This window comes from Heteronotia binoei, unplaced genomic scaffold (genome assembly GCF_032191835.1).
Source record: "Heteronotia binoei isolate CCM8104 ecotype False Entrance Well unplaced genomic scaffold, APGP_CSIRO_Hbin_v1 ptg001367l, whole genome shotgun sequence".
NCBI classification, from domain to species: domain Eukaryota; kingdom Metazoa; phylum Chordata; class Lepidosauria; order Squamata; family Gekkonidae; genus Heteronotia; species Heteronotia binoei.
Window position 1 is genome coordinate 1 of NW_026800250.1, and position 11,610 is coordinate 11,610.

At 48.8% G+C, this 11,610-nt stretch overlaps 1 protein-coding gene across 1 annotated transcript; it reads right to left on the minus strand.

The window, feature by feature from the left end:
* Positions 1 to 3,625: 3,625 nt before the first annotated feature.
* On the minus strand, positions 3,626 to 9,818 carry LOC132591041 (von Willebrand factor A domain-containing protein 7-like; the record flags this gene model as incomplete). Its single annotated transcript, XM_060263915.1, has 3 exons — positions 9,801 to 9,818; positions 4,488 to 4,739; positions 3,626 to 3,907 (listed from the first exon to the last, which is right to left on the minus strand). Coding segments are annotated over exons 2-3 (519 nt in total), but the record flags the coding sequence as incomplete, so codon positions are not given.
* Between the last annotated feature and the right edge of the window lie 1,792 nt (positions 9,819 to 11,610).

Here is an 11,610-nt window from a genome sequence, read left to right on the forward strand (position 1 = left end):
ATGGCCTGGTCTTGTCCGCCGTCGGGTGTATCCCCGCCGCGTCCACGGCGAACCCCAGGAACTCCACTCGCGGGACACCTAACAAACATTTCTCCTTTTTGACTCTCAGCCCCGCCGCTTGGAACCGTCTGAGGACCTCGCGCAGGCGGCAGCAGAACTCTCCTTCATTGGGGGCGGCGATTAAAACGTCGTCAAAGAAGGGTTGAACTCCGGGGATCCCTTTAAGGAGAGAGTCCATTATGCTCTGGAATATCCCCGGAGCCACACTGACCCCGAACTGCAGCCGTTTAACCCTGAACGCGCCCCTGTGGGTCACAATCGTCTGCGCCTCCGCTGTCTTAGCGTCGACCGGCAGTTGCTGGTATGCTTGTGCTAAGTCCAGCTTCCCAAAAACCTTCGCCCCGGCTAGCGCTGCTAGGACGTGGCTGACCACCGGGACTGGGTAGGGGTTGTCTTGTAGCGCCTTATTGATCGTGCACTTGTAGTCAGCGCAGATCCTCACCTCCCCATTGGGTTTGACGGGCGTTACTATGGGGGTTTCCCATTCCGCGTATGTTACCGGTTCTAGGACGCCCTGGGCCGTTAGGCGGTCCAGTTCTGCCTCTATTTTCGGCTTAAGGGCGAACGGGACGCGCCTCGCTTTAAGCCTTATGGGCCTGACCATTGGGTCAATCGGTAGGGTGATGGGCGGACCCTTATAGCTCCCCAACGACCCGTCAAAGACCTCGGGGAACTCCCGGCAGACCCCGTCGAAATTGCTTGCCTGCAAGTGGTCCACCCCCACCAGCTGGATCCCCAGGGGATTGAACCAAGCCAACCCTAGAAGTGTGGTCAGTTGGCGCTTGACCACTAGGATGTCCAGGGGCCCCCTGAAACCCCTTCTTTCCACATGCACCCGGGCCCACCCCACGATGTGTACTGGGTTCTTCTGAAAGTCCCTCAGTACGAAGTCCGCTGGCCTCGTTTGAAGGCGGCGGCGGGGGCATAGTTTCTTGAGGGTTTCCTCCGAAATGATAGAGATGGAGGAACCCGAGTCCACTTCCATGGTGCAGGGGGCGCCCTCGATTAGGACCGACATTTTGACCTTGTCTGGGGCCGAGAGGGGCAAGTTCAATACCTGCAGAGTGGTGGATGCCGTCGTGTGGGTGTCCAGGGAGTCGTGATGCGCTGATGGTTGTCGGCGGCTGTTCTTGGCCCGGCAAGCCCGAGCGATGTGGCCCGTCTTTCCGCAGCTGCGGCAGTCCAGGTTGCGGTACGGGCAGTCCCGGCGCTCGTGGGGGTCGCCGCAGCTGGCGCACCTGGGACCGGTGGTGGCGGTGGCCCTCTCCGTCGCTCGCTGTCTAGCGGGGGCCCTTGTGTCCGTTCTTTGGGGCCGTCGGAGTTGGAACGCTTCTTCCTCTGTTCGGTCTTCTGGCTCCGTTTCTCCTTGGTGGACTGCTTCACCTCGTGGCTGGCCGAACGCCTTGGTGGCCCTCTCGAAGGCCGTCGCCTCGTTGAAGGCTTGTTGTAGCGTTAGCTCCTCCTTCGCGAAGAGTTTCTGCTGCAATCGCTCGTCGCGGAGGCCCCAGACGAAACGGTCCCGCAGGGCTTCGTCCCTTTTATCAAAGTTGCAATTTCCGGCGATCTGCCGAAGGGCCGCCAGGTAGACCGCCGCTGTCTCCCCCGACTTTTGGTCCCTCTTGTGGAAGAGGAATCGGCGGGCGACGATGGACGGTTGGGGTGAGAAGTGGCCCGTGAGGAGCCTCACGACTTCCCGGTAGGTCCTCTCCGTCAGCTTAGCTGGAGCGGAGAGACCTCGTGCGATCTCGAAGGTCTCTTCGCCACAGACGCTCAGCAGGACGTCTCTCTTTCTTTCGTCATCGTCGATCAGGTTCGCCCGCAGGTAGCACTCGACCCTTTCGGTGTAGGTCTCCCATCTCTCGGGGTGCTCCGGGTTGAATTCCGCAAGATGGCCCGTCGTTACACTCGAGTTCGCCATGGTGGCGGCGGGCTGCCCGATCCTGCGGTCTCTCGCCGTCCTCGTCTCCTGCCGGACCTATCTAGATCCCACCTTCGTCGCCAGTGTAATGTACTGGGAGACGAGACGTGGTTAAGGCATTGGTCTTTAATCGCTGGTACATTACAGAACTCGGGAACACGCGGCCGGGTCCGCTAATATATACATGCACCCCGGATCAACCCCCCTGCTGGCCAGCCCAATCCTGGCCAGTTAAACTTCCCGCGCTTGGTCCTGATTGGCGGTGACTATTCCCGCGCTGCGCCAGGTAACCCGAGGACGTCCCGGCTTGCGCGGCGCGGGTGCAGAGTCCGATACTCTACAAAAGGAAAGGAAAGGAAAGGAAAGGAAAGGAAAGGAAAGGAAAGGAAAGGAAAGGAAAGGAAAGGAAAGGAAAGGAAAGGAAAGGAAAGGAAAGGAAAGGAAAGGAAAGGAAAGGAAAGGAAAGGAAAGGAAAGGAAAGGAAAGGAAAGGAAAGGACTCCTGTGCAAGCACCAGTCATTTCCAACTCTGGGGTGACGTTGCTTTCACAACGTTTTCAGGGCAGACTTTTTACAGGGTGGTTTGCCATTGCCTTCCCCACTCCTCTACACTTTCTCCCCAGCAAGCTGTGTACTCATTTTACTGACCTTGGACGGATGGAAGGCTGAGTCAACCTCGAACCAGCTACCTGAAAACCCAGCTTCCACCAGGGATCGAACTCAGGTCGTGAGCAGAGATGAGGCAGGTTTGCCAAAGACTGGCCCAAAGTTACCTTGTGAACGTCATGCCTCAATATAGATTTGAGTTGAAACATCCTGATCCTAGTCCCACTCTGCTGCATTATCCCCCTGCCCTGATTCCAGACCTGAATTTCCATTTACAAAAATTTGAACCATGGAAGTTTTGGATTAGATCTCAAACTCCATATTAAGCCACACCCCTGATGCCAAGCCAGCCAGAACTGTGTTCCTGTGCATTCCTGCTAACCACCCCCCCCCCCCCTAATTAAGACCACCACAACCCACTTACTTCCAGGGGTTTTTTAAACCGTAGGTTATCCCTAGAATTGTATGTGTTTGTAACATTTAAATAGACTCAAGAAATCTGCTAAAATATATTAACAAAAACAAAGAGGAACAAAATTATACAGTCTCCAGCTCAAAACCACCCATATAGCCCTATTAGGGTTCTTTGACAGCCAGCCTGGTATAGAGTCAGGCTAGGATCTGGGAGTCCCTAGGTTCAATTCCCTGCTCTCCCATGGAAATTTGCAGGGTGACTTTGAGCCAGCCACATACTCTCAGCCTAACCTACCTCTCAGGGTTGTTGTGAGGATGAAATGAATGAGAGGAGAACAGGGTAAGCCACTCTGGGTCCCCATCGGGGAAAAAGAAGGAACATAAATGAAGTAAATAACTACAACCAGGGCTTTTTTAAAAAGCAGAAATGCAGTTCCAGCTGGCTTGGTGTCCGGGGGTGTGGCCTAATATGCAAATGAGTTTCTGCTGGGCTTTTTCTGCAAAAAGCCCTGTGCCCAACAAGGATGACATCAGGGGTGTGGCCTAATATGTAAATAAATTCCTACCAAAAAAGCCCTGACTACAACAATAATGAAAACGGCAATAATAAGTATAATGTCTAACGTACCTGCAACGTATGTAGCAGCTGCCCCAACTTTTCTCGGGCAATGCCATACTGCTCTGAGTGCACGGCTTGCAAGACCTCCTTGCGAGCTTGCAATAGCCAGGCATTTGCAGAGTGGATGAGCTCTGAATCGAAGTGCAGCACAGGGTCGTCCCGTGTAGTGTTCAGGAAGTCCATGGCGGCATTGGCATTGGCCACCTGAGCAATGGCCCCACGAAAACGCTTGGCTGATACCTTCGGACCAAAGAAAGCTGCAAAGATGTCATCAGCCAGGAGTGTTCTGTTCTAGGTGAGAGAGGGGAGGGGGCAAAAGGTAAGGAGAGCGCAGTGTTCTTAGGTATAGCGGTGGCTACAAACAACAGGCCCTGACCTGGATGGCTCAGGCTAATCTGATCCCATCAGAAATCAAAGCTAAGCAGGGTTGACCCCCAAGATTTTGACTGCCTAGGGGCCTCTACAGGGTTTTATCCGGCGCTACTTAGGAAGGGTTTCAAGATCAGCTCCAGCTTTGAGATTCCTTGGTCCTCTTAGTTTTGGGAATCCCTTCTCTGCCTAGGAAGTGGAAGCACAGGCAAAACCAGCGAAAGTGGAATGCTGTGGTCCCATATTAAGTTAAGGTTTGCCATAGAACCCCTCCGCAATGTTGGGGTGTGTGTATTTTTGTATTATTTGTGTGTGTGTGCACGCACATGCCTGTACCTAGAAGTCACATCCCCTTCCCCTCCAGGAACATCCACCAGTCCCCCCCCCGCCCCCGCCAGTGCAGAGGTAGGACCTGGAAAACCTGTCCTCTATCAACATTTCCCATTTTCCAGGATCCCATTCTTGATTACCTTTTAAGAAACCAAGACCCATTTCCTCTCACCTTGAAGTCTTCCTCTCGGATGTGCTTCCCCTTGGGATGAGGCATCTCCATGAAAAGCCGCAAGGTGACGCTGAGAATGGCATCTTCAGTCATGTCTTGGTGTGTAATGGAGCCCCACGCAAAAGCCATGGCCCGAGACCAGAAGTTGGGGAAGAATCCATGAACTCTTTGCAGCGGCAAATGCAACAGCATCAGAGTCCAAAAGAGGCCCCAGAAGCTGCCCAGGGTATGGTCCATACTGGATACATTTATCTGCACAGAGACAAAGTAGGAATTGGAACTGGCAGCCACTGACTGTTCCGCAGTGCTTTAGCACAGACCTCTGTCAAAGACCAGTTGGCTCCACTCCAAGGTCTTCTGGCACAGGTCTACCTTATCCATGCCCATCAGGCACAACAAACATCCAAGCACAGAAAGAACAGTATGATCAGTGGTATATTCTTGCATTGACCTCATTTAATGCCTATCCCAGCACTGGGGGAAAGAACAAACTACTGGGATACAAACACGGCTTTTTTTTTTTTTGTAGAAAAAGCCCTCCATTAAATCATTTGCATATTAGGCCACACCCCCTGATGTCACCATTTTTCACACAGGGCTTTTTCATAGAAAAAGTCCAGCAGGCCATTGTTCCCTCTAAGCTGAGTTAGCATGAGCTAGCTCACAGATTTTTAGCCTCCAGCTCATACATTTTTGTCTTACCTCAGGGAAAATGGCCCCAAAGCAAATTAATTTATGTGGTAGCTCACAACTTTAATGCCAACAGCTCACAACTTTAATGCCAGTAGCTCACATTGTAGAATTTTTGCTCACAAGACTCTGCAGCTTAGAGGGAACACAGGCAGGAACTCATTTGCATATTAGGCCACACACCCTGACACCAAACCAGCCGGAACTGTGTTCCTGCTAAAAAGAAAAGCCCTGGATGCAAGAGGAACATGGTAACCATCTCTTTCTAATATCTGATGACATTGCCTCCCCCATGTGAAAAAGACAAGTGACTTGGGGGAAAAAATGTTCTCTTGAGACAAGGGTTGTAGTGTCTGTCATGGATCTTTTCACACAAGATCTCCTTTTCAGTGTCAGATGAGGCAGGCTAGCTACTGAACAGCTGAGGATTCATGCAGCCCCTCATAATAACACTGGGCTTGCCTATCTCTTTCACTGGGTGGTCTCTTTCCTTTCCCTCCTCACAAACCCTGCACGTTGACAGTTGAGCTCTGCCCTTGGCAGTTTCTTAGAACTTGGCTGATGAAGCAGGCAGCTTGGCCAGAAAGATAACAGCTCCAACATAAACAGACGCCAAACTGAAAAACTGAACAGATAATGTGTATTGAGGAAAGCGTGTGGATTGGCCCTTGCACTGTTTCCCTGAGAATATGCTCCAGAATGCCCTGAAACTGTGCATTTCAAGTGGCATCAAGTTGCAGTCTACTAATGGCAACCTTTCACTCTTGTTTTCAAGGCAAGAGACTAACAGAAGTGGTTTGCCATTGCTTGCTTCTGCATAGTGACCCTGGAATTCCTTGGTGGTCTCTCATCCAAATACTTACCAGGTCTGGCCCTGCTTAGCTTCCAAGGTCTGACAAGACTGAGCTGGCCTGGGCCATCCAGGACAGGGCCCTGCAACTCTAGGGGGGTGTTGAGGTACGCTTTCCCTTCATGCCAGCAAGCAGCGGCAGGTGGAGTCTGAATTCTTGCTGTCCTTCAGGCATGACAGACAAGCTTTGAAATGTGCCTCAAAGACTGCTGTCCAGCTACAGTCAAGCCAGCATGCTCAGTTTTCATTAACACTTCTGAACACGTAGTCAGGAGAACATAAGAACTGGCTCCCTGGGTAAGATCCAAGCCTGTTTTCTCTACCACTCGGTTTCCAACGGCAACCAAAGCAAAGCCGCGAAGGACTCCCAAGCTCAGAATGATGCTGACGGCTTTCCTCTGTTGGTCTCCATTATGTTCGGACTAAGGGGCCCCCTTCCCTTCAGCTTCCAAATCCCATCAATTAGCCCCTCAGAGAAACCGCCAAATTGGAAACTGGCTCAGCTGACAACTGTTTCCTCAAGGAACCTCTTTGTATTGAACTTTTAAAAAAAAAATCTAGTCCCAAATGGCAAGGTTCCCATGAGTCAGTTGGGGAGTCACATTTTTGGCTGAAAAAGACAATAAAATGACAGATTTCTTGTGCAGGGATATACTGCCTTTGTACACGGAGGTTCCATTCAGCGAAGTTTTAAGAGACTGTCTAAACCTTTTTTGTAGTCTTTTAAACTAACAGCTATCTTCAGATCACACAATAAGACATTCTTTAATTAGGTACTGTGGGAAGAAGTGTTCCTATGCATGACAGGTGTGTCACTAGCTGGTCCCCTCCTTTCTGAACTTCAGTTTCATCAATATCACCAGGTAACCCCAAAGTTCTAGTACTACAACTGCAAGAGAAAAGCTTCTCTCCATAGAATCGCAACACTTTTCTTCATCCTTTCCTTCATCCAGGAAGGTGCTGTGATACAAAACTAGGGAACCATACGAATATACGACGGTGAGAGAAAAGCTTCTTTCCACAGAATTTCAGCACTCCTCTTATCCACGCTCTAATACAAGACATGGGGACAATAATATAAAGGGGCGAGAGGGCTACTGTCCTCTGGTTCTGTACTAGAACTCCTTCCCATTAGGAAAGGCTAAACTAGAGGTTAAAAAAACCCAATTGTATAACAACAGAAAAAGCTACACTGTTTGCTCTTGAAGCAGGGAAACGGTGTCAATCTTATCTAGAAACCTACACAGTAAATTGCTGTAGTGATAAAAAGTTCAATAGCTATATTGTATTTGTTTCTTTTTCTACTGGTGCTTTACTATGAGCAATGTGTTGGTCTAGCCATTTATTTACTCTGCACCTGAAACTCTATGTTAGGACCAAGACAAAATATTCACTTAAGATTAAAGAGGCACACACTGTGTATGTTTGGTGCAAGCTACACACATGGACAAAGTTACAGGAACAAGGACATTCTTATATACCTTATGCCATACAAGAGTCACTTATTTAGTTACATTATTTATAGTCAACTTTTCTCACAGGGACTCAAGACGGATCAGCAAAATAAGTGCATTAGGATTGTAGAAGTCTGGAAACACCAGAAAGAATAGATGCATAGCATAAATTCTGACATAATACATTAAGTGGTGCAAAAATTATATAACACGAACCTGCTTACAATAAGCTATAATTATTTGTCCAAGTAAGCTTGAGTACCACAGTCTCTATTTATCCAAGTAAATTTGAGTACCATTTTGTACAGAGTAACCCGATTACCTGCACAAAAGAGCCCATTACTCCTCATAGCTTTCAATAGTCACACGGAAACAGTAATGCATATATTTTGGTTACATTATTTCAAACACACACACACACATTGACTAACCATACAGTCCAGAAAATTGTGTTTCTATTTAGGGCATTGTTCTAAATGTCTAGATGGACTATATGGAGAGAGTGCCTGGAACTGTGCACTAAAAGCTTTTTTCTAACCACTGTACGCCTCGACATCTTTTAGGAAATCAAGCTATGTTATGCCACAGCACAATCTGTGTGAACACTAATCCTACATAGAGCCTCACAAGATGCAAGTTTACTTCGGAGCAAGTCCTATAATCATTCAATGGGGCTTATTCCTTTATTATTTATTTATTCATAAATATGTGTGCAGTGAAAACATCATCAGCCTCACAGGAGTATACAGAATTGTATGCACATGATCACACCAGCTTAATTAATGGGGCTGTCAGTGCTGCCTCATGTTTTATGATTAATCAGTGAAGAGGTTTAAAAGAACCCTCATTTCAGGGCCAGCTAACTGTGCTTTTCTGATTAAATATGTCTGTCAACCACTAGACCTATTTTATTCAGGTAGCTGTGTTTGTCTGAAGCAACAGAACGAAGTTTGAGTCCAGTACCACTTTTAAGACCAACAAAGTTTAATTAGAAACTTTTGTGTGCATCCAAGGAAGTGTGCATGCACATGAAAGCTTATACCCAGAATCAAACTCTGTTGGTCTTAAAGGTGCCACTGGACTAAACTGTACTCTAGACCTAGTCGGATTAACATAAGACCTATTTTATGTTAATCCGACTTCACTTATCAGTCAGCAGTTGAAATAAGTCCTCACTCACTCCCAGTGGATTGGTTATTCTTTTGATTCAGCATTATTTAAAAGCAGCCTCTTTTTTGTAACATTCTCACCCCTCCTGAGCTTGGCAGCTTTGAATATCAATACAACTCTGAGCCACTGCACACAAAGCTGAGGGGCACAGAAAAAGTATATCATGACTAAAATGACTGCTGAGTTATTGTTATTCTTGTTATTTATGTATTTACCTTTTGACCAAAATAACTACTATGAAAATATGTATTTCTTTACTTTTAATAACATAATTTTATATTCTTGCCTGGGGCACATAAGACTCTGCTGAGAGGCATCTAGAAAGTAACCAAACACAACATCTTACTGCATGTCTCCTGACAGCAGCTTGCAGACTCGAATCTGTGCTTCACACTTTATTTCCACCCCCCCCCCACACACACTCAAAACCCCAACCAGAATGCCAGCTCTCCTCTGCCCACTCTTGACGCTCCCATGAGAGCTGCAATTACGTCTCCAAAAAGGGGACCAGGGGCTGAAATATTTGTCAAAGCCTGTGAGTTGTGTCATCCTGAAGAGACAATAGATAATCTGGAGCACAGGCATGGAAAACTCCATGCAAGCTGGACAGGTGCAAGAGCAGGCAGTGGCTTTCTGCAACAGTAGGGGATTTCAACAGGTGCCACTTTCTGGCTCCCCTAAGGTGAATGCTGCACCTGCTACGATTTCCTCCTTCCTCCCTACAACTCTCCACGTGTGGTTTTCCTTTCCGTCTTAGCCTCCAAGCCCACCAAGACTTCATGCCCTCAGCTAACAAATGAGAATCCACCTTCCTGAAAACACTGACAAATCCAGGGGTGGGGGCCGCTCAAGGGAAACTGGATGGCAAATGCACCAACGAATTCTCCATATGGTTGCACCTCCGGCTTATGTTATAAAATAAAGGAGGAGGGGAAAAGACAAGCAGAAAGGACACACGCACCATATCCAAAATTCCAAGGGGGTGGTGGCGGGTTAGAGTCAAGCTTAGACCCCAAGAGCAAAACAAGGTTCAAGCCTCGCTGCTGTGCAGGTGCAGTTCGCCCGCTTTAAGAAACACAGCTGGACGCCGCTCTGTATCCTTACCCCCCTCCCCCGCGCCCTAAAAGATGTCCCCTCGCTGGCACCTACCGGGCAGCAGAGATCAGCGATCCTTCTTCACCTTGAGCGGCGGCGGTGGCACCCCCCAGAGCCCTTGGCCAGGGGCCCGCCCCCAACCTATTTACTGGCCCCCGAGGCCCCGCCCCTCCGCCCGGGCCCACGCAGCGCCCCTGTTGCCAGCCCCTATTAATAACAGGCTACTAGCGGGTGACGGTCCAAGAGCCATCCGGGGCCACCGCTGCAGTCACGGCGATAATTATAGCCGCACGTGAAGGGAGGCGCGGCGGGCGGATGAGCTGCTGCTGGAGCAGGGAAAGGGAGGGCGGGGCAGCCGCCCCTGTTGCCAACCGGGCCCTCCGAGTGGCTGCTGCCGAGACTGCAGTTCAAGCGGCCGGGGTGATGGTGGCCAGTGTTCCCTCTAAGCTGACTTAGTGGGAGCTAGCTCACAGATTTCTAGCCTCCGACTCACACATTTTTGTCTTAGCTCAGGAGAAATGGCCTCAGAGCACAATAATTTATGCAGTAGCTCACAACTTTAATGCCACTAGCTCACAAAGTAGTAGATTTTTGCTTGCAAGACTCTGCAGCTTAGAGGTGGTGGTGGTGGGTGTTGTTGCTGACCTCCGGCCCTCAGCAGCGACCTGCCCTAGCCTGTGGCACAAAAATCCCCATCACCGTGGTTTCCTGCCAAGGAAAAAAAAGATGATGATGATGATGATGATGATGATGATGATGATGATGATGATGATGATGATGATGATGATGATATTGGATTTATATCCCGCCCTCCACTCCGAAGAGTCTCAGAGCGGCTCACAATCTCCTTTACCTTCCTCCCCCACAACAGACACCCTGTGAGGTGGGTGGGGCTGAGAGGGCTCTCACAGTAGCTGCCCTTTCAAGGACAACTTCTGCCAGATATATGGCTGACCCAAGGCCATTCCAGCAGGTGCAAGTGGAGGAGTGGGGAATCAAACCCGGTTCTCCCAGATAAGAGTCCGCACACTTAACCACTACACCAAACTGGCTACACCTGCTGTGATTCTGTTAAGATAGGCTGCCCTATCAGCACAGAAACAAGGCCAATTCAAAAAGAAATAGAAGCTGGCAGTGACAACCTTCCCCAGGGAGTCCCCATCACTTAGGGATGCCAGCTTCCAGGTGGGACCTGGAGATCCTCTGGAATTATAGCTCATCTCCAGATTACAGAGATCAGTTCCTCTGGAAAAAATGGATGCTTTGGAGGGTGGACTCTCTGGCATTATACCCCACTGAGGCCCTGTCCTTCCCAGCCTCCATCCCCAAATCTCCAAGAGTTCCTAACCCAAATTTTGAATTGGAGACAAAATCTTAGATTTTCTCACCCTACAAGATTTATTTGATTCTAGATTTGTGACAGGCTGGTTTCCAGTTACAGAATATTTAGTGTCAAAAGAATATAGAGAATATAGTAATATGTTGGAAGTTATTAACAGGCTTTAAGAGGCAATATTTGTTTTAAGTTTTTAAAAAAGAAAATACAGACCAACTCATTTAGGTTGGTAATGCATGTGTGTGTATTTTCCTAAATGTAATTTGTTTCCTAATTTTTTCTTTCTACTGACTTACTATTGGATACTTATTAATATTTAATTATACACACACACACACTTTTTTTAAAAAAGAGTTTCCTAACCTGGATCTGACAACCTTACACCCTCATCCTCCATCAGCACCGGGGGGGGGGGGGGATACCTGGCAACGCTCACTCTATCCCATCCTCTGCTCTCCATCCTATGGATAATGGAGTGGGCCTGCTCTCTTCCTGAGGAGTTCAGGGCCCTTTTTCATACACACACAC